General features: G+C 40.8%; 1 protein-coding gene across 1 annotated transcript in view; it reads left to right on the plus strand.

Annotated features, from left to right (window-relative positions):
• The first annotated feature begins 1,338 nt into the window (after positions 1–1,338).
• Positions 1,339–24,248, plus strand: part of LOC135710090 (inositol-trisphosphate 3-kinase A-like) — a 30,612-nt gene continuing 7,702 nt past the window's right edge. Inside the window, exons 1-5 of the mRNA XM_065232566.1 lie at positions 1,339–2,566; positions 15,117–15,293; positions 15,356–15,428; positions 16,214–16,344; positions 16,413–16,553. Coding sequence (XP_065088638.1) covers positions 1,889–2,566; positions 15,117–15,293; positions 15,356–15,428; positions 16,214–16,344; positions 16,413–16,553 — 1,200 coding nt within the window. The 5' untranslated portion in view covers positions 1,339–1,888. The remainder of the gene's footprint in view (positions 2,567–15,116; positions 15,294–15,355; positions 15,429–16,213; positions 16,345–16,412; positions 16,554–24,248) is intronic.

Here is a 24,248-nt window from a genome sequence, read left to right on the forward strand (position 1 = left end):
TCAGGGAACTTAAGACAACATCTGATATATTTCTGAAACTTCACAAAAGTCCAATGAAGTTCCATTTATTTTTGGACAGTTGCAAGAACTTGAGGAGAATTGCGAGAATTTCAGGGAAGCTTTGAGAACATCAGAACAGATCAGAGAACCTTGAGAAAGTTTATTTTTTAGCGGTGCCGGTGGTGTAGTGGTAAGCCTGACTGCCTCGGCCTGCGTTCAATCCCAGTCGGTGCTGTGGGGATTTTTTGAGGGTTAAAATCTCTGATCACGCTTATTTGTTGCGTTATCTAGTTCGTTTATTTGGAATGCTCAATCGCGTTAGCTTTACGGAGTCGATGATTCATTGTTCATTGTTTGTACCAAAATTCTCTAATTTCTATTTCTACTAGCTGAATAATCAAGGCCTACCCGAGGTTAGAAAGGGGAGAATATTGAGGGTGGGGTCTCATTTTTTCATCAGAGCGTTGTCGTAGTATAAAGGGTAGTGCGGTTCTAGATTCGTCTGGAGTTTGACTGGCTATTGTGACTAGTAGGCGACTATGAGACTCATCGAGATGAGGGGACAAGACAAACAAAAACTAATAAATAGAGTCAAAAGACAAAGGAATTAAATTCTTATACTAGACATTTGCAGAAACACATAAGCCGACTGCATATAGCAGAGATAGCGGGTTCGCAACACGTCTCTGATAGGGATAAAGGGTTGACTTCCTTGGGTCTCGAGGGTATTCAAAAGTCGCTCTCTGGCGGCGTCATTATTTGAATTAATTTCAAAGAAATTGTTAAAACTATAAACGAGGTCCGAGAAATTTAAGAAACTTCCGCAAAGTTGCGAAAGGTTCATAAATATTTTAGAATAGTTAGAAGAAGTTACATTACCATCAGAAAAATGTGACAACATTTAAAGGGAACATCCGTGCTTTTTAATGGCAGCTTCGAAGACGTCATAAAATTGCGGGAACTTCAGCGATGATGAAACAACTTCAATTCCGATGTTACAGTAATTTTCTGAAAATAGCGAGAAAATTCACCGAAGTCTATAGACCTCAAGGGAAGTGATGAAATTCCAGGAAAATTTAAAGACAGTTACATTAACGATAGGAAAATTGTGGGATGACCTTCTGAGAACCACAGAATAGTACAAAAGGGGAAGTTCAGGGAAGTCCAGACAAATTCACGAAAGTTTAGAGATTTTTAGGGAAGTTACGTGAACTTCAGAGTAGTTGCAAGATCTTCAAGAATATTCCGGGATAATCAGGACTATTCAATGGACATCTAGAAAATTACTGTCACATTACAAGTAACTGTGGAGATATCTGTTGGAGATTCATATTCTCGCTTAAATAAGCACGTACAGCAAATTTATCATCAAAAATTTACTACCGTCAGCTTGTTCTAAAATGTATTTAGCTAATTCGATGTAAATCAGGAAGGCAGTGGTGATTCACCACAATTTCCAGTCCGAAGCAGCAAATCACAGAGCAACCGAGCGCGCACATGTTCCTTCCCGCAGTTAACGTGTTTATCACAATTACAAAGAATTGACACGTCACAATCACACCCGTCGTTCGTTCATTGTACCGTCTTGTATGCATCCTGTGGCCCGTGGGTGGTCGGTGTGATGTGCTGCTTAATGTGCCGGAGCCAATTAAGTGCTAATGATTCGCCCCATTTTGATTTCCACAGAACTAGTGAGTGCGATAGAAGAGAGTGATATCATTTGCGCGCCACATGTGTTGTGATTCCCAACTGCCTGCAACGTCGACGACACTAACTAAGATATCTTGCCTTTAGTTGCTAGTGAGTGGATCGACGGAGATCACATAAATCGAAGAGAGCCGGTAGACAAACAAAAACAAAAAAGTGAACAGTGAAGAAGGTGCGAAGAATGCCTATTTGCACGCTGCCAACGGTCAGGATCTACGAGGACTTTGACAAAATCAGTGCCAAGGAGGTGTACTTCACCGAGGCCGGGGACAAGATCACGGTTAAGTTGCTGCATTTTCCCAATCTAAGTCCCGAAGAGCAGGAACATCTGCAGAACATGTCCGACAGTGATATGAGTGGTGGGACGGGAGTTCCGTTGGAGGAACGTCAGAAAGCCCGGAAGAAGTCCACGGGAAGGAAGCTGAGCACAGAACAGCGTCGATCCAGTGGAAATTTACGCAAGAATTCCAAGGAGGATGTGAGCGGTGATGCACAGAGTTTGGCATCCAGGGTGCATCCCTATAATCACTACAACCATCACAACAGTCACCACCACCATCACAATCACCACAATCATGGACACCACCACAGCTACCACCAGGTACGGACTCCGGTGGTCCAGCATCCGTCCGGCGATGCGAGCAGTAGTTCATCTTCGCCGGGCACTCCACTGCGGTATCGTCTGCATCGGTCTCCGTCGCCACGGTTGGGATCGGCCAGTTTGTGCCCCGGCTACGAGCAGTACCAGATGTCACTGTTGGAAGTCCCATTGCCCCGGGATTACGGGGATGCCTCCAGCGACGATCTGAGCTCCGAGTGGGACTCGGACGTACCGGATCGCAACGAACAGGGAACGAAGGTAAGTGCGATAATTGGTGACCCTCGGGGAGGATCATTTGTGTAATTGAGAAGTACGCCTACATTCATCAGCTTCAATTAGTGTCCGGCTGATTACGTGTGAAGCTGAGCAAAACTCACAGACAAATGGACGTTGATTCATAACAAGGGGAGAAAAATGTGCAAACTTTCAATCGCAAACGACATTCCATATAGCATTTGTGACGTGCATTCGTGACGGGGGCAATACCAAATGACAATCAAATTGCTCATGCTGGCAAAAACTGGAATTTTCCTATAGTTTCGACCAGTCATTTAGTTCGAGCAGGACACGTGATTTACGACTTTACTTTAAACGACTCAATCAAACTGAATTTAATGACGCTGCACTGCACTTGACCCTCGAAAGGCGTGGGTTTATAAATATAGTCGAAAAACAGCGCATTAGAACGACTCGTGGAAGTCGAAGTTTTCAACAAACTCATCAATCACTCATTCCTCAAGGGGATCATCATCACCGGTATAGGAAGCAATCCGAACGCTCGGTGATCCGCGTCACTAATCAGTCAACCCCGGACGTCATCTGTTTGGACTTTCGCAATCCGATGAAAAATGTTCCACGAGTGTCGAGCCCTAAAGTCTAACAGACGTCACCAACAAACGGCTATTCGATGACGTAGTTGATCCGTCACCAATTCCGAGTCAACAATCGAACCACTCGTGCCCAATTCAAGTTTTCAGCTGCTTGTTGTTGTTTTTGTTATGTATTGACCAACCGGCAATCGCAAGCAACCATCAGGATGCAAACCGAGTGAATCCAAGTAATTGACAGCATTAACAGTTCCGCTTGACGGGTGAGGGGAGAATCGATTTCGCGACGAGCAATTATCCCGCGAACTGCTCGCCGCAGCTGTCAGTCTCAAGGCGGAGGGAAAATTGCCCGTTGGACGCCCACCACGATCACAGATCAGCAGACGTGGAACGGCCGAAATTAATTTTTTTTTTTCAATAAATTGTAACACGTAAATCCGGAGAACTTTGAGATTTGGGCGTAATTGTTTTTGTAAACAAACATGTCAATCGCTGATTTCTCGCAAATAAAAGAGCAATCTCGTGAACAAACTATACCAAACGATAGGGGAACCATTCATCTACCTGTTTGTGTTGTTAGTTTTTGAGATTGAGCTTTAATTCGCGAGAAATCGTCAAATGAAGTGTTTGTTTACAAAAGCAATCACGCCCTAATCTCGAAGTTCTCCGGAAATGTGACTTTTAATCGAAATTACGGCTGAGACAAAGTTGTAGAGAAACAAAGTCTTTCGGCGAAAAATACAAACATTCCATAGAAAAACATTAGACCCGTATTATTTTATTATGTCATTCGACGTTTTTTTTTTTTCAAACAATTATTTTTTTTCAAAAAATCATAATTTTTGAACCACTGGGCCGAATTTAAAGATCAAAATATCAAATGAAAGGTAATTAAAAATATTTTTAGAAAACAATATGATTTAAAAAATTGGGATTTCGTATTGAAACACATTAATTGTATTTGGTTGTATGGTTTTCATGGTTTGCAGGCAGAAGGCGCAATATGTTTTTATATTTTTCCTTGAAAATTATGGCTTTTTTCACAACATATTAAAAAATCAGCTATGTGTTTTTGTTTTCGTTTTTGAGTTATATTTTTTGAAGTCATTAAGTTTTGGGTTTTCACTCAATACTCCTATGCGACTTTTTGATTTTTGGACCACCCTAACATAGAAATGGTCACCTTAATGACACAATAAAAACAAACACTAGAAGAAACAATTTTGAGAAATTATACTACATCGATATTCAATCGATGGCATAATAAGACATCTTGAGGCCCTACAAATTGGCCCTGAGCCTAGGGATTTTTCTTTAACTTCTGGGAACTTCGTTAAACTTCAAGGACTTCTAAAAAGTTTAGGGAAAATCGTAGAAATTGAGAAAACGTAGTAGAAATTCTGGGAACTTCATAGATCTTCAGATAAAATCGTAGAAACAAGGAACTTGGAAAATTTCTGAAAACTGCGTAGAAGTGGCAAATTTATTTATGTTTGAGGAGCTTTGTAGCAGTTAAGGGAACATAATTTGATTTCAGGGAAGCTCATTATTGATCGGGAACCTCTACATCATTTCAGGGGCCTGTTTTGAAGCCTCATGGACTTGGAATAGTTGTGGAATTTACACAAAAATTCAAGAAATTTCGTTCGTGGAACTTCGCGGAAAATCAACGAGAAAAGGTAGAAGTACAGCAAACTTTGTAGAAGTTTTGAGAATTCCGTAGCATTTTGAGGAGCTGCGTATGGAAATTTTAAAAAGTTCAGGAAGTTTTGAAGAAGATCTAAAAATAGTTCAATAAACTTCTAAGAACTTCAGGGATCCTCGCTTCAGCTTAGGGAACTTCGTTGCAGTTTGTCAGAGATCTTACTTAAAAAAAGCTCCATGAACTACTTGGAGGTTTTGGGAACTTCGTGAAATTTCAATGACTTTTCCAGATGTTCAAAAATATTTGTAGATAATAAGTATCATTCCAGAAGTGCAAAGATGTTCAGAGATCTTCGCAGAATTACGAGAGATGGAAAAAATACGATATGGAATAAACTCAGGTAACTTCGTATAAGTTGAGGAATTTTTTTAGACTTAAGGAAGTTTTGTAGATGTTCAGGAAACGTTGCATAAGTTACCGGATATTCTTCCAGGCATACTTCGTAGACAGCAAGGAATATTCAAAAGATCTCCATATATACGAAGATTTTAGTAAAATTCTCTGGATATTTTCCAAGACTTCAGGTTGATCAAGTTCAGAGGATCTCCAACTTTTTAAAAATTCTTGAATGATGAATCTAGATTTTATGGACATGTTTGTACATTTTATATAGGGAAGAGTCCTTGGTGATTTAGCTATATTGCTACGCCAATGATGATCACATATCAATCATGCTCTGGCAACTTGTTATTAGTAGAGATAGGGGTGCCACATCCTTGGAGTAGAGAGTCTCAACCCAACAGGGATGTCCCGGCATCCGAAAGAATAAAATACACTGGATTTAAAAGTGTGCTGTACGCTAAATTTGGTGGTAGAGCTCGGCGTCCCTGAGGATAACCATCACTGCAGCCTGGCCTGGAGGCTTCATCACCGAGAGTATCGCGGATGCTGGTCGCAATCCCGTATAGTTGCCGAAGGTTATCGTATTGCGGACACACGCAAAGGAAGTGTTCAACGGAAAGGAGAACGCCGTAGATGTCACACGCCCTGGTCCCTGGTGATTTTACGAGTTGCCTGCGACCATTCGATCTTCCAGGCCTCTCTATTGACTATCCAGCGTTTGATATCATGTAGCGGCACTTTGCTCGAGTGGTGGATGCCCGATGCGGCCAGGCTGTCCGCTTGCTCGTTGCCGAGCACTCCGCAATGGCCAGGGATCCAGGCGTATACAGTGCTGATAGACGCAAACCAGATCACATTTTGTACTCATGGATGTACTGGTCAGACTGGAGAGCCTGAATATCACTATGAGAATCCGTGAGTACCAGCACTGGATGGGCGGACGGAGTGTTTGCCTCAATTTGGATGGCTGCGGCGACTTCAGCCGAAAGTACTGATCGCTTCACCTGGGCCGGAAACGCTGATGCCTACACTTGCTTGCGACCTGACCCGTCAGTGTAGCGGTGCGTTTAGTTGGAGTATATGCCTGCGGTTAGTTCTGCAACCGACCTTCTCAAAGCCTCGGACCTATCTCCTGCTTTAAAATGTTCTTTATCCGGTTGTCTATTTTGATTTAGAGAAGTTCTTCTTCTTCTTCTTCTTCTTCTTATTCTTCGCATTTCAAGCTTATTGCATATCGCATATAAGCTTATTGCGTGCTCTCAACTTAGTGTTCTAGATGCACTTCCACAGTTATTAATTGAGAGCTTTCGATGCCTGTACCATTTTTGCATTGGTATAATTGTGTGGCAAGTCCAATCATACTTCTATGCCCAGGGAAGTCAAGGAATTTTCCAACCCGAAAAATTCCTAGACCGGACCGGGAATCGAACCCAGCCACCTCCAGCATGGTCTTGCTTTGTAGCTGCGCCTTTACCGACTGAGCTAAGGGAAGTTGCCAGCTTCTATATCTCCGAGCCCGTGACCCTTGTTCACTGGGGGAGATCCACGTTGGCGGCCGTTGTGAAAGATTCTATTATATTAAAGGGTGATACGGTCAAAATTGGGTCAAGGGAAAACGCGTGTAAATCGGTGAAATCGTTTATTTAAAAAATCAAATTAAATTTCTTTTTCAAGTTCAATTAGTATAAAATTCAGGAAAAATATTCAGTTAGGCTTCCGCTTTTCCAAATCCGAATTGCCGGGCCTTACGCTTGACCCCTGCCATCAGATTTTGTACAGCCACCTTGTCCACCTTCTTCGCCGCAGAAAGCCAGTTTGCCTTGAACTGCTGCTCGCCCTTAGCAGTTTTTTTTTGTCTTCTTTAGGTTCCGCTTGACAATAGCCCAGTATTTCTCAATTGGGCGGAGCTCTGGCGTGTTGGGAGGGTTCTTGTCCTTGGGAACCACCTGCACGTTGTTGGCGGCGTACCACTCCATGGCCTTTTTACCGTAATGGCAAGATGCCAAATCCGGCCAAAACAGTACGGAACAACCGTGTTTCTTCAGGAAAGGCAGCAGACGTTTATTCAAACACTCTTTCACGTAAATTTCTTGGTTGACAGTCCCGGAAGCTATGAAAATGCTGCTTTTCAAGCCACAGGTACAGATGGCTTGCCAAACCAGATATTTCTTTGCGAACTTTGACAGTTATAGAAAGATCCTATCAGCATCCGGAGGAACCGGAAAGGAAGAAGGCCGGATACAATGCGGACATAGCGGGTGACTGCCGATGATTGCCCGTTCCACTTTAAACCGAATGTTGTGGTTGTTGGATCTTTGCTGCCTGGTGATGATCCGCACCAGAATAAGCCTGCTACGGCAGCTGAACATGACGGTGGGGCTCAAAACAAAGCTTGCGGTCGATAAGAACGCCCAGGACCTCTGGTGTTTTCCGCAGGGGGATGGCAGTGTTGTTTATGCGTATCGGTGGTCCGGTTACTCGATGAAGAGAGGAGCAGACGTTGCACCTGAGGCTCTTCGTGGCGGATAGCTGGAAACCAGTCGTACCGGCCCATCTGGCTACAGCCGAGACGGCAGCATGTGCCCTCATCCGGGTGCGGGTAGGAGTTCGACCGACGGAAATCACGAGGACGGCATCGGCAAAGACGAAGATAAATATGTTGCGTGGAAGTTGATTGAAGACTCGGTTCATAGCGATCAAGAATAGCGTCACAACAATGACCGATCACTGGGGAACACCCGTTTCCTCACAGAAAGGGCGGGACCGCGTGTCGCAAATCGTGAATCAGAGAAGGTAGAGTCTTAATTTTTTGGAACTAGAACTGGTCCGCTTCAATTTAAACTGCTCGAAAGTACTTTCGATTTCTTGTCCATCGGGATTTTATCGGGCAAAATAGGCCTTAAGTTTTCAGAATTTTATGAAATGTTGCGCATAGGTAGAGTTTATGGTTATAAGAACGGAGGGACGGATCCGTAAGCAGCAATGCTAAAATCCTATAACCCGATGTAGAACAAACCATCATACTAGAGAACGTCCCAATGTGTGGGGAGAAGAACCCGCCGTCAATACACGAAATGTTAATAACAGAGAGTTGGAAATTCCACTCTCCCCATCCAAATCGCTTCAATGCGGCGCCCTGGGGATCCCATCCCTCACCTTTGCATTCAATGTATGTATACAGCAATTCCATAGAAAAAAAGTTATAGTGAGTCTCGCATTTTTTATTCCACCATTAGGGTGACCATTTCGGTGCTAGGGTGGTCCTAAAAATCTATTTTTTTTTAATTCATAACTTCTGAACCGCTTGACCGATTTTTACGGTTGACCCCTCAAATGAAAGCTTTTTAGTGTAGTTTTCAACAACTTCTTATGTTAATATTTTCAATTGAATGATCATTTTTATTTCACATAACATATCAAAAAATTAGCTACGTCGGAGTAGTCGTTTGGGAGATACAATTTTTCAACAAACATAAAACAAGGAAATCAAATTGTATCTCCGAAATGACTCCTCCGACGTAGCTTATTTTTATATGTTATGAAAAATTAAATGATCTTTCAATTAAAAATATTAAAATAAGAAGCTGTTAAATACCTTTACATTAAAAATAAAAAAAAAAAAGCATTTGTTACATTTTTTTCATGCAAAATGAAAATTTTTAAATAGAATTTTGTAATTTCCCTTGAAATTAAATTAAAAATCTTTCATTTGCGGGGTCAATCGTAACAATCGGTCCAGCTTTCTCAAAGCTTGGCGGGCAAAATAAAAATATAATTTACATAAGCTTAAATGGGATAAGACAAATATATTCTGGATTTCTTTTACTGGTGAAGATTTTCATGCAGATTTGTGGAAACATAAATTGGGGTGAGTCGTTCCACTTGTAGTCTCCCTTTCATTTAAGGCTAATTTCAAAATGTCTTTTCGAGAGGTCTAGAATTAAAAAAATCCCTGTATTTACGTGTGCATGGACTAACTGAGACTAACTCAGAGAGTGAGGTGCTTTTGCTCAGTTGAATGGAAAAAATATAAAACCGTACACTCCCGATCATAAGTCCAATTTTCGTTAGACCATTTTAAAGATTTTGAATGGAAATACGAAGAGGCAAATTGCTCAAATTTTATATACCAAAGGTTCACCCAAAGTTACACTACTTTTCCAAATTTACTCTGAAGAATCATGATTGATTTTCTCAGAATTGACTTGAAAAAAAAATTTGAAATTAAAAGTAGTAGTAGCACCCTTATACTATACCATTCATACCATTAAATAACCTAATCAAAAATTGGACGTAAAATGATAGAGCTTTGAACATAACACATTTGCATGTTCACCATCCGGAAGAACTTTGCCGCATGTACAACTTTGACGATGACAGTTAAGCTACAGCATATACACATATTTTACATGCACACTAGCGCCGCATACCGAAAATATTCTGAACTATTTACTGTTCACCAGCCAAAAAGCTTTGATCTCCTAAACAACTTTGCCGAAGACAGTAATTTTCTAGCTGTTCGGGATCTCGAGCTGTAGCATATATGAGGAATGCACGTGTGTTCTAGCGCAGCGCAGTGAGAAAATTCTGAACTAATGTTCACCAGCCAAAAGACCTTGACCTCCTGAACAACTTTTCCGAAGACAGTAACTTTCTATTTGGTCAGCATCTCGAGATATTTTATACGTAAAAATTTCACGTGTATACTAGCGCCGCGTAGTGAGAAAATTTTGAACATCTGTCTACGAGCAAAAATTTTGTGATATCCTGAACAACTTTGCCGACGACAGTAATTTTCCATCTGGTTAGGAACTCGAGATATTTTATAGGAGAATTTCACGTGTATACTAGCACCATGAAGTGGGAAAATTCTGAACTAATGTTCACCAGCCAAAAGACCTTGACCTCCTGAACAACTTTTCCTAAGACAGTAACTTTCTATCTGATCAGGATCTCGAGATATACCATATGCGAGAAGTGTACATGTATACTAACGCCACGTGGTGAGAAATTTTTTAACTACTGTTTACCAGCCAAAAAGTCTTGACCCCCTAAACAACTTTACCGAAGACAGCAACTTTCTAGCTGTTCAAGATCTCGAGCTATTGAACATGCGAGAAAGGCACGTATATACTAGCGCTGCATAGTGAGAAAATTTTGAACTATTGTCACCAAAAAAAAAAGATCTTGACTTCCTGAAAAAACTTTGCCGAATACATTTACATCTGGTCAGGATCTAGAGATATTTTATATGCAAGAGTTTCACATGTATAGTAGCGCTGCAAAGTGAGAAAACTCTGATCTACTTTCCACCTGCGAAAAAGCCTTGACCTCCTGAACAACTATGCCGAAGACAGTACCTTTCTATCTGGTTGGGAACTCGAGATATTTTATAGGAGAATTTCACGTGTATACTAGCGTTGCGTAGTGAGTAAATTCTGAACTTTTGAGCACCAAGCAATAAACTTTGACCTCCTGAAAAACTTTGTGAAAGACAGTAACTTTCTATCTGGTCAGGATCTCGAGATATATCACATGCGAGAATTTCTCATGTATTCTAGCGCTACGTAGTGAGAAAATTCTGAACTACTGTCCGCCATCGACAAGGCTATGATCTCCTGAACAACTTTGGCGGAGAAAGTAACTTTCTATCTGGTCAGGATCTCGATATATTTCATGTTGTAATCAATTGAGTCAAATCCCACCTAGTATGGTCACAGTTTACGCGGTTTCAGGGTTTTGCTTGTTTAGATCAAAACAAGTTTTTTGAGGAATACTTGTTGGTTTCAGATCGGTTGGTAACTCAGCAACAAAATGGCAATGGAAAACTCATGTGTGTTGTTCCAAGTACAACAGCGCGAGTAACGGAGGGTTAATCCATTATCGGATCTATTAGTTTGATTTCTTTCGACTTCCACCGGAAGATTCATCCAACTTCAATCCTAGATTTTTTTGGCTTTGAAAAAGTTTCGAAATCTTGAATACAGAAAAAATCTCAATTGAGTAATTTTTCAGATCTCTGACTCAGAGAAATATCGAAGATGTCGGATTAACAAAAAAAAAAAGATCTGGGGCTAACAAGTGTCTCATTACTATTGCATATTGAAATATTTTTGAAATCTCGGACTTGAACAAAATTGTCAAAATTCTGGGACTCTGAGTGATTCAGCATTGTTGTGTCGTGAAATAGTCATCCAAATTTCGGCATAATGACTCAATTGGCCTTGTGTGTAAGAGAGGCCTCAGAATGCACGTGTTCGAGCAGTGATTCTTAAAATGGGTCGCTGGATCTACAGTAGAGCCTTTCATCTCCAGGGTTACAAATGTTTGCCAACATGGACTTATTCTGCACAAACTAAATAGAGTATGCAGAAATGAAAGGAGTGCGTCAATCGTACTTTTTATGCAAAACATGTTTCAGGTATAAACTTCCAGTAAACATTGCATGTTATCTGCACACGCTCAGTCTTAACCTGCATAAATCTTCAGCTGCGTCAGCCGCACTCCATCGCTTCCTATACTTTCCACTGCTTCTCTGCTGCGTGTGCGTCATAACAATATAACCGCGCAACAATAAACGAACCAACGAGAAAATCGCACCGCCGGAAAGTTACTACGTTCGACTACCTCTTCGCGACGAACCAACTGTTGGAGTGTTATTCCACGGAAAATCCCTCTTTCGCCAAAAAACAAACTTGCAGCCATAAATGACGTAGAACCAAACATTGCGAATCAAGTTGTGGCCATGGCCCTCTCTTATGGATGCCCTCTTCAACCAACCGGCATCAGCTGTTTCCATGGCTGCTGGTTATTCGCGAGAGCGTGAAGAAGAAATTGTTTCTCCTTCCTCGATAATCATTTATATGGTTCAAATTTGCTGGTGGCGGAGCACCACCACCTCCCTGCACCTTCAACGCACCTTCAACAACAATTCAGGGTTTGACGTCAATGCGCATAGAGTCTCCAAATAAATTTTCGACATTCAACCGTTTGCTGCTAATGATGGAGAGCCTGGTTCTTTTTTCGTGAATTCATTTGATGCTTTTGTGAATTCATTTCCACATTCAATCCTGTTAAGTGGAGCGTCGCTAGAATGCGGTTAAAAGATGTCACTTAAGTTGGGAGTATTTTTAGAACACGGTGGAATTTGAGATCGTTTATTGCGGTTTTGAGCGCAGTGCTGGATCGATTACCCCACAAGTGACGTAAGCATAGTAGGCTGCGGAGTTTGCTAGGATCGCTATCGAACGTCGGCCGCAGAAATCATGCGAACTGTCAAAAGCGCTTGAGCTGAAAGCTGAGAACGAGTTGACGTTGTTAGGGAATATTTGAACAGCATATTCAGTGCAATTAGGCTTCAATGTACGCGTTGATTTGTTTTTGCCAGCGCCAATTCGCTTTGAGGTGTTTGAGGTGAGCTGAACCTAAGAGGAAAAGAAGACAATACGGGGGCGAAAACGAACCACTTTTCTGTCAAACGCGAACCAGCTCGTGATTGGCCGATTTGAAGTGCGTAAGATAGAGATAGAGATAAAAGAGTAAGAAGCCAGTTGTCTCCTCTTCCTCTTAGAGCTGAACGCTTATCAATTCAAAACAGAGCAGCAGAGGAGCCTTTCTCAGGATTTGTGTTCTGTCTCAATTATCTCTAGTAGTATAAATCTGCAGGGAAAGTATTATCGTTTCAGTTGAAAACCGGAAAACCTCACACCCGCCAATTGAATTTACTCTTGTTCTGTACGTTAAACATAACGTCGGACATAGTGCGCTGTATTCGCACAATGATGCGCTATTCAGCGCACTATGTCCGACGTTATGTATAACGTACAGAACGAGGGTAAAATCGAATGTCGCGTGTGGGTTTTCCAGTGTCCAACTTGAACGACAATATTTTCTTTTAAATCGTCGTTAAATCGACAAAAGGTCGAAGGGACGAAAGGTCGAAGGACAAAAGGTCGAAGGGGCAAAAGGTCAAATCATGAAAAAAAGGACATTGTCAGAAATCTATCTCAGTCTCAATTGACCACTTTGTCGAGCAGTTTTGGCGTGACTTTCTACCAGTGATTTCACAAAACTGGACCAACTAATTTCCTTTTTTTATGAAACGCACAAATATTGGCTACTTTTCTCGTGGTTCTAGAAGAAAAAATCTCAAAATAATGTTTTATTTCAAAGTTCGAGTGGTAGTAAACGTCATTTTAACTGCTCGAATGAAGTGGTTAAATCGCACCAAAAGCTGGTAATGTATTATGTACTTCTTCCACTTTGTATAGTCATTGAATTATCACTATTTTTGTTATTGTTTATGATCTGGCATCTCGCTATATCACGTGATATAGATCGTAATGAGAATTGGGTATGAAATTTTAAGATCTCCAATGAAGTTAATGATAAATCCCTGAAGATCCTCGAATCTCTGCAAAAAAATTCACCAAATTTCTACGATTTTTAACGGATTTCTTCAAAATTCTCTAAACTTCACACTTAGAAAAACTTAATTTTACACGTGACGAAATCCATCTTTGACATAAAGGATGAGACGTAAGCAAATATGTCATGTAAAATTAAGTGCTCTGAGTTCGTTACTCGACTAAAAGTACGTTTGATTGAACTGAATTTTGCGTCTATTATGACTCAATTTTATGTCAAAATTGACGCTCGTATATGTCAGTCTCAGAGCACCTAAATTTACATGATTTTTTCTAAGTGTGTTCTACAAAATTTGATGAAATTCTAAAAAATTCTCGGTACTTCTAGAAAGTTTCCAGTACTTCTACGCAGCTCCCTGATCTTCCTCGAAATTTTCTAAAGTCAAGCGAAGTTTCCTGAAGATCTAGAAACTCCGTGAAATACTACAACGTTCTCTGAAATTTTGCGAAGTTCCCCAAACTTGTACGAAATTTTCGTAAATCAAATGACTTAACTTCTACGAATTGCTATTGCTGAACTTCTGTCAAGATTAATGCTTATAAATCTGTTATAATTTATTAGTACCAGTGAAGACACATTGAAGTTTTTTTCTTAATTCACCTGGCATCCCTGCCACCGTACGCAGCCTGATGCTAAATAGTAAACAAACGATATAACCAACTGTAAACAATCGAATTTATCAACCCATCAATTTGACTCGCCGATAACTTTCTCCGTATCAATTTGCGTAATTACGCGGCAATTAACAGCATTTAGCTAAAGTGACAAAACGTTTCATCCGCCATCAACGCGTTCGCACTAACCTTCCGTTAGGTCACCGGTATTTGATTGACAGTCGCACGCGACTAATTGAAATTCATCACCCGCACTCCGACGAACGACCGACCGACCGACCGACCGACCGACGACCAGCTGTATCGTATATCAAATTAATTTGACGTCAGTCGACCGCTAGGGTATGTCATTTAGCTGTCACTTGCACTGCAGCAGTTACATAAGTCGCAGTTTGTTCCGAAGACGACAAGCAGGCGAAGGCAGAAGACGAACCCCCTTAGCCAATGAGCTATAAATAATGTCACCGTTTTATTGGTTTTTCGCGAACACACGCCAACTGTGACTGTGTTAACTTTGCGGTGAAGCAAATGTGACAGTTGTGTGTATGGGAATTGCGCGCAAACTTCATTAGCAAACGTGTTCTCAGACGCATACACGAGAGTGTCAACTTACAATACCGGTCTTCAGTTGTGACGAAGGATGCGACTCAAATTCATTGGCGACCACCCTGTTCTTGGGTTGACGGCGGCAGTTCGGATTACTTTCGCATAGATGTGCACGATACCGGAGTTGATCTAGTTAAAGCACGCTGTGAAACGGAATAGTACTTTTGTGGTTTTGTTCCACCGTGCGGTTGAATTGGATCAATCCAATGAAGTAAACAACTCAATTTTAGTTTTATTTTTTTCATTTCTAACATCTTAAATTATTCTTCTGATTCCTTCATTTGCAGCCCTCGGGATGGCGAAAGCTGCGCAACATCGTCCAGTGGACGCCCTTCTTTCAGACGTACAAAAAGCAACGATACCCGTGGGTTCAGCTAGCCGGCCATCAGGGCAACTTCAAGGCCGGTCCCGACCAGGGCACGGTTCTCAAGAAACTGTGCCCCAAGGAGGAGAAGTGCTTCAAGGTATGTGTGCTGATTAATTTGGATGTCAACCTTTTTTTTATATATTTGAAACTCAATTCCAGGTCCTCATGAAAGACGTTCTCCGGCCGTACGTTCCGGAGTACAAGGGCCAAGTCAACAGCGATGATGGTGAATGTATCCTTTTTCCAAAACAAACAAACATAGAGTACCTTAACTGCATCCCCTCGGATATTAATTTACCCCGGCGCAACCTAATGATGATGTTTCAATCATCAATTTATGACGTGTGAAACGTTCCTAACCAGCGCCTACCGCGATCTTATCGGAGCTCTATTTCTATTACAATAACAACCAGTTACGGCAATCACCCGCACGGCCTACTGCGTCGCCACCTTCCAAGAGAGAATCTCTCTGGCAACAACAGCGGCTACTTGCTATTTTGTAATTGTTATAACCCGAGTAAATAGCAACACACAAATCAGCAACGCGGCGCTAATGCTATGCACGCATTCTCAATATCGAGCTCGCTTTAATTTAGCTGCTTTGGCTAATCAAAACAAACAGCTACCGTGTTGTTTTTCCATGATACTATCAGCACTTCGTTGTTTCGATCGGATTTTCAACGGAAAAAAATGATCAAAATGACAACTTTTTGTTGAATGGAACCAACTGATTTGCGCAATCATCTTTGCCAGTTGCGCTTGCACTCTGCATCGCCATTGAGGCAGAGGGCTAGGTAACCCAATTAATATGCTAATTTTCCCATCAGATTGAATCAAGGCAATCAGTAGCATGTGCATGTGCGCTGCAGCTCGCCGTATGTAGCAATTACATCATTAGCTTCATCATTATCAATAGTTATTAACGTCGATGGTTTCGACACGGTGTATCGTAACCGGTTTCGGAACAATTGCAAGACACAAATCTTCCTTAACCCAATTTCGTTACGAATCAATTAGCCACCTACATCCAGCTGCAAGATCTGCTCACAGACTTCTACCAGCCGTGCGTGATGGACTGCAAAATTGGCGTACGGACCTACCTGGAGGAGGAGCTTTCGAAAGCCAAAGAGAAGCCGAAATTGCGAAAGGTAGCTAAACAAAAATGACCAACAGGATCTGCTTTATACTAACAATGGGCTCTGTCTCTGGTTTGTAGGACATGTACGAAAAGATGATCCAAATCGATCCGAACGCACCGACTGAGGAGGAACACCGCGCCAAGGGTGTCACCAAGCCACGCTACATGGTGTGGCGGGAAACGATCTCCAGCACTTCGACGCTTGGATTCCGGATAGAGGTAGGTTTCTGTGCGAGATGATTTTAGGCTCAAGATCTTAAAAGTGATCCGAGTCCATGCAGATCCAAAAACCATACAAGCATAGAGGTAACTCTAAGACTAGAAGGTCCCGAAATAACGTGCTCAACTTTTTGGCTCTGCTCTGGTACTCTCTTCGGTCCTAAGCTAATCGATTCACCCCTCGAAACATAGGAAAAACCAATAACCCCCAAGGGGTAGGTCACTCCGCACACCAATCTTGGGTCAACTTTTTTGTCAGTGTGCCGCAAGTATGTCGATTGTGCCGGTCGTAGAGCAAGCTGCGATTGTTTGTAAAACACCCATCGCAGCAACCCGGTATTTCTGACACCTTGAATGTTTTGGTTTGAAATCGCAAGGATAAATCGGATTGAGGATGACGCGGGAAGTGGCGAGTGAGAAATTTCGGTGTTTTGTGATCCATAGGGTAATAAAAGTCCTGCGTTTTAGTGTTTTATAATGGCAAACCAAAGGCAAAGGCAGACCAGAAACCTAGCCTTTCGGCCAGAAAGAGTTGGAACCGGTGGGGAGCATTGTTGGAGACCAACTATAGAGGGTGATGAATAAACTTCTTTAGTTTGTTTTGTGGGAATTGCAGCATTATTTGAATTAAGGGTACTAATGAGGTCTGATCAACTGCCTCTTTCTCTTGAGCCCACTCTGGAACCTACATTTCGTATTTAGATCTATACGTTAACTGCTGGTCTGAGTGCCTCTGGTATATTCAATTAGAAGATGTTCCTGAACATATGTAGAGTCAAACAGCACGTAATATTCTGAACAACTTCAATGACAGTTGTCCAGCAGTGGTCCCATTTTATTTACAACAATCTAATGCCTACGAGATTGTGCCGAAGGTATGCTGAAAATGTGCCGATGGATGTTCCCAAGTTGTGCCGAATATAATTTCGGCACAATGTGCTGAGTGACTTACCCCTTGATAACCCCTCATTTTATCTGTCAAACTTTCATAGCGAATCAAAACAAACATTGCGTAGTACTAGAATGTCGACTAGAATGGGATACGTTAGTCGTTTGCTTGGGACCAATAGGCTAGTCAAGTAGTGAGCCAATTTAAAATCGTTAGTTTCGTATTGATTGTTGATTCAAGTGTGTATTGCGAAATGTGCATTATAATAATAATACAAGCTAAAAAATTCCTCTGCAAGAAACATTGCTCCAATGTTCGTTGGACATCTACAAAGTTGCTTTAGCTTTACTACTTGGTAATTGTCGCAAGTTCCAAGTTCTCTCAATTCAACCAAGATCCAGGACATCTACGACCTTCTCCAAACGTCATGAAAGATCTTGAACCTTTTCTACCAAATTTTCCTTAACAATCTGTGGACGAAACAAAGTTCCCAAAACTTCCAGTGAGTTGTCAAATGAAACGCTGAGGCAGTGTTGCCAGATTGTTTACAAGCTTATCGGTATAAATGGTTTTAAAACATCGCTATTTACTAATTTAATTGATTTTATATTTTTTCCTCAACACTCCGAATACGATGCCTCCGAAAAACGTGTAACGACAAGTTTGCAATAGCATAACTTAGTCATTTCTTAGAGAATTTCAAACATTGTGGTACTTTTAGAATTCCTAGCGTCTGTAAATTAAAAATAGGGTTGTCTACTTTATTCGAAAGTGAAAAGAGTCGTTGCACGTTTTTTTAAGGAGTGTTTATAATGAGGAAGCAAACAGTCATGGTTCCTATATATGGATCCTGGAGACAACTGAACGGTCCCCCGGAAGATTCGGAACATCATTAAGAACAACATAAAATTGGCAAATCCACGAAACTGGTCCTAGAGCTCCGCGGTTTTTTCGAAAACATTAGGAACTGTGATATAAGAAAGAATTTGGATTCATTACATAAACACGGACCCGCATAGCCATGGGAGTGTGCTCTGGAAGATCCGCAACATCTGTAAAAGTGGTCAATCCATGAAACTGATTCTAGAGCAGCGTGGTTTTTTCGAAAACACTTGGAAATGTCATATATAAATTAATTGGGGGTCATAACATAAACATGTACCTAGAAGGCCATGGGACCGTCCTCCGGAAGATCTGTAACATCCCTCAAAATGGTCAATCCATAAAACTGATCCTAGAACTCCGCGGTTTTTTTAAAGTATTAGGAACTGGCATTTAAGAAAGAATTTGGGGTCATGACATAAACATGGACCTGTATGGCCTTAAGACCATCCACCGGAAGATTTGAAACATCCGTAAAAGTGGTCAATTCATGAAAGTGATCCTAGAGCTCCGCAGTTTTAGAAAAAAAACACTAGGAGCTGTGATGACAGTATGAATTTGGGGTCGTGACAAACCTGGACCCTGATAGCCATGAGACTGTCCTCCGAAAGATCCGGAACATTCGTAAAAGTGGTCAATCCACGAAACTGATCCTACCCAACTAACATTTTCAGCTTTGTAAGCCAACTTTTCCAGCGTTGTGCTGTAAAGTAGTTGAAAAGAAGCTGCAGATACAGCTACTAGCAAAAGCTAGCAAAATTGTTTTGGAGAGCGTTTACTCAACTTTATCACAACCATTATTCAATTTGTCAGTTGCACTGAATAACATCAGCCAATAAACGCTAATGTCACTTCTATACACACACTAATCAACTTTCAACTTGTAGCTGCAAAACAAAGCTAACAAAGTGAATATATTACTCATTTGATGGCTTCTAAACAACCAACCACTCTTGCTGAATAACATAAACATCAAAAGTGCTTTTTCAACAACTAAACAACCTGTACTCAGCTTATAAACTGTGTTAGAGCAACTTCGGAAGCATTTTCACAGTCAACTAGGTTTATTTTTAGACGTGTGCAGATTTACAGCTTTTACTTTGCTCTTTTAAAACTAGTCAAGAAAAGTGATTCGTGTGCACTATTATAAAGCCTCTACTCAGCGATTTTGTTGTAGAAGGGAATGTTGATTTGTTTACATAAGTTCAAAGTGTTGGCGTAGCACAGTTGGTAGTGTCAAGGTTTGCCAATGAGGTCGTCTCGAGTTCGATTCCAGGTTCCGGTGCAGGGTGAATAATTTATTGGTGATGATTTGTAACTAATTTCGATTAATTTGATTCACAGCAAAACAAACTCAATAAATTCCTTCATAAAAAGCGTAAGCATTATTTAACCCGGTTTCAAGAGAACGCTGTGTAGTGATTATTGGATAACCGGGAAAAGGTTGAATAAGCGCCTTTCAAGTTCACACACAACTAAACAGCAGGATAACAGCTGTATAAAAGCGTTAATGGATATGCAATAAGAGCTTCTCCCGACCGTTCCAACAACCATAAGTAGCTGATTAAGTTAGCCAAATTTGCTAGTATAGAGGTTGAGTAAAGGTTTCCTCATATTGTATAACGTTTGAATACAGCTTGAGGCTATATAAATGAAATGAGTAAAGCGTTTACATTGTGAAAATTGTTAGTTGGGTAGAGTTCTACTTTTTTTTCTAAAGCATGGACTGTGATATAATAAAGAATTCGGGGTCATGGCATAAACATGGACCCGGATGGCCATGGGGCCGTCCTCTAGTAGGTCCGGAAAAGAGGACAATCAATGAAACTGATCCTAGAGCTGCGCAGTTTTTTTTTTTCAAAAACATTAGGAACTGTGATTTAAGAATTTGGGGTCATGGCATAAACATGTACCTGCATGGCCATGGGATCGTCATCTGGAAGATCTGGAACATCCGTAAAATGGTCAATCCATAAAACTGATCCATGAGTTCCACGGTTTTTTTTCCGAAAACACGTGGAACTGTGATAATAATTTGGGGTCGTAACATAAACATGAACCCGAATGACCATGAAACCGTCTTCCGGAAAATCCGTAAAAGTGGTGCATCGATGATACTGATTCTAGAACTTCGCGGTTTACTCGAGAACACTTCGAACTGTGAAGTTTTCGAAGTTTTTTTCACAGTTTCATATATGAAACACTTTTTTCGGATGTTCTGGATCTTCCGAATGACGTCCCAATGGACATCCAGGTTCATGTTTATGTCACGACCCCAAATTCATTCTTATAACACAGTTCCTGATTTTTTTTGAAATAAACTGCTGAGCTCTAGGATCAGTTTCATGGATTTACCACTTTTAAGGATGTTCCTGATCTTCCAGAGAGCGGTCTTATTCCCATCCAGGTCCATGTTTACATCCCGACCTATTTTTTTCTTATACAGTTTCACACAGTTTCAAGTGATTAAAAAAAACTGCTGAGCTGTAGAATCAGTTTCAGGATAAACCAATTTTACCGATGTTCCGGATCTTCCGAATGACAGTCGAATGGCCACCCAGGATCATGTCACTACCCCAAATTCTTTCTTATATTACAGTTCCTAGAGCTCTAGGATCAGTTTCATGGATGGACCACTTTTAAGGATCTTTCGGATCTTCCGGGGGACGGTCTCATGGCCATCGGGGACCATGTTTATTTCACGACCCTAAATTATTTCTTACATCACAGTTACTAGTGTTTTCGAAAAAAAAAAACCGCGGAGCTCTAGGATCAGTTTCATGGATTGACCAATTTTACAGATGTTCCGAATCTTCCGGAGGACCGTTCCGTTGTGTCCAGGATCGATACTTAGGAACCATGACTGTATCCTGGGTAATTATGAACATTTGTGCCCATTAATCTAATTTTTAGATCTTAGACCACTTGCAAAATCCATAAACAATCCTTTAAAAAAAACTACAAGGGACAGCCCTATGGGGTTGTTCGCAATGGTGACGTAGAACAACGTGGTCTTGTATAATAAATCTTATTTGTCAACTGCAGCAGGAGCTTGAGTTTTGTGTAGGAATAGGCATTTGAACGGGGTTCGGGAACGGGATTTTGAGATGTAATAGATTCACTTCCTCAACTTTGATGTTAGACGCCTTACAATGGTTGTCGGTGAAGCAAAGAATTGTATATTTGACTATGGTGTTCATTTTTAAAGTAGTTAACGGTTTGCTGCCTCGATATTTGTGTGATCGAATTGAAAGAGGAAGTGACTATCATAGATATAATACTAGAAAGGCGGATGAAATAAGAACACCACATTTCTTGGCTTGTGCTTCACAGAATTCATTATTTTTTAAAGGAATAAATGTTTTCAATTCGATGCCTAGACACATTAAACGTTCAACAACATTAGCAGAATTTAAGAGACATTGCATTTCACACGTTAAAACTGTCTTTTGAACGGTTATCCAGTGATTTTTTTTTATGAATTGACAAATTATGTATCTTGACGAAGTTATTTTTAACGGATTACTTTGTATGGATAGCTGTTATAACGACTTTTTAATAATTATTGTAGCACTGCAAAAACTATTTTGTTCGCCACGATGGTGATGATGGATTTTTGATATATGATTTAATAGTAGTAGTAAAAAAATAGTAGTCTACAAAGGTTTGAGCCTCGCGCGCGTATTACGGATATAGAGGACTGAATTTAACATTTGATAAAAAAAAAATGCAATTTTGAAGCTTATTTGGAAGATACCTTGAGTTAGTAGTAAGTTTTCTGGCAAATGTTGGGGGTTCGTGAGCATTCCTGACATTGCTGAAAATTATGATAGCATCAGATTGCGGGGTTACTAGTGTAATAGGATGCTTTGTTGATTGTTCATTAACTCTTGATTGCTTGTAATACTTATGAATATTTTAGGTGGACAAAAAGGCGAACTAAGAGGTGGACGCCTGAGCTTTTCAACATTTATATCGCTGTGAAGCAACTGTAAACTCTAGAGGGAATTTATATCTGTAACTGAAACCAGTTCGATTTTGTTTGCCAACCTGGTTAAAATGTCATATTTAATTATCTTAAAGATAAATCGTCCAGCTCAAACCTTTGTAGGGGTAAGAGGTGGGACCATCATCATCATCATCATCTCTCTGTTTATACTCTTTAGTATGACGCGCTTGGCATAGTTGGCCCACAGCAAATCACGAAGAGCTACTGATTCCGATCAATAGTGGTGTGGCTTCTTCTTCTTTCTTTGGGTGCTCATGTGGGCTGCAGCTCGTTGATTCCAGACAGCCCTTCGTTGTATACTGGAGAACACCACCCACCACTCACCACGCTGTGACCGGATGGAATTCAACTTTGAAAACTGTGTTAGGGAAATCGCTTTTCACAGGCAATCGCACATTCGTGCAATTTTCAATAGTGACATTTTGAAACATGATAACGTCTTAAAATTGACAGATGCGTAGAAATATATCTGATCGATTGGTGATAAAATTATTGAAAATGGTCCAGGGGCAGTTGAGTTTATTAGCGTTCAAAATCTTTCATAATTTTGTTACGTGCTCCATTTTCGGTTTTCACAAAGTGTACCCCCATATAGAAATCACAGACGTAGTTCTACGTCAAAACGTGTAACAACTCTTTTCGCTTTTGAATAAAGTAGACGACCCTATTTTTAAGCTTTTTACAATCAATATAATCTAAAGACCCTAGAAATTCTAGAAGTACCACAATTTTTGACATGCATCATGAAATGGCTAAGTTCTAGATAAAACTGGAATTAGGGCGTAACAGCTTATGTAAACAATGACTTCTCTCGATGATTTCTAGAAAGCTAAGGCTCGCCCTTTCAAATCAACGTCACCATCGGGTAGGATAAGACTTCCCCTTCCCGTTGGTTATATTGGATGGCGTTAAGAGTTATACTATTGCAAACTTGCCGCTACACGTTTTTCGGAAGCATCGTATTCGGAGTGTTAAGGCACGGTCAGAGCGTAAAATTATTGACTGCTTAGGCTGAGTGTGAAAGCACTGCACTATTCCGAGATGTTTTTAAGACAGGTGGGCAGGAACTCACGGTCTCCCAGTGTTGGTGAGCTTTTTACCGTTAATGTTCACGAAAAGTTCATTATTTTGCCATGCAGAAATTCAAAACAAAAATTTTTATCTGCTGATTTGGACAGTTTTTACCTGTTTCATTCGACCGGAATCAATCTTTGATGTGAATTTCGCTAATAAACACGAGGAGCATTTCTTATAGTAAAACTTGCTATAACAAAATGGGCGGTTCATTTTAGTAAACAAACTAACACTTCTTCCGACTGTGGCACCTCTCTTACTCGCCTAGCGCTCAGTCATTCAAAACAAGGATTGGGTACCATCACAGAAGAATAAACGTGCTGACTGAGCTACTGACTGAGTGCCCGGCTGTCGTTTACCTCACAATCATTCAGACTCTCACAAGGCAGTGAATAATGAGGCAGATGGCAGTTCATATTCATATGAAAAGGACTCATTGGACCTGACTGTTTTGCGCACTGGGTATGGTACAAAAATTACGCAACGAAAAAATCTAGATTTTAAACCCCTCCCCTCCCCTATGTAATAATAAGTAACTCTTGTCAAGACTCCCCCTTAGAATTACGTAACGCTAGCTCACTTGACCCCCTGCATTTTTTCAAGATTGAATAGAAAACCTCAAATAACAGTTTAATTGTTGTAATGTTGTATTATGCTATATGTAGATCCAAAGGTCACGTGGATTTATTTTTTCACATGTAACAATAAGTAACGCAAGCTCGAACCTCTTACATGCGTTACGTAATTACGAAGCCTAAGGCGAAATTTGAAGCTTTTGGACTAAGAATGGCCATTTCAGGAAAATCGGAAGATTGTTTCGATTAGCTTCTGCCTCTCGGTG

This window comes from Ochlerotatus camptorhynchus, unplaced genomic scaffold (genome assembly GCF_037179485.1).
Source record: "Ochlerotatus camptorhynchus isolate MF236.1 unplaced genomic scaffold, CSIRO-AGI_Acam_v1.1 ptg000370l, whole genome shotgun sequence".
NCBI classification, from domain to species: Eukaryota; Metazoa; Arthropoda; class Insecta; order Diptera; family Culicidae; genus Ochlerotatus; species Ochlerotatus camptorhynchus.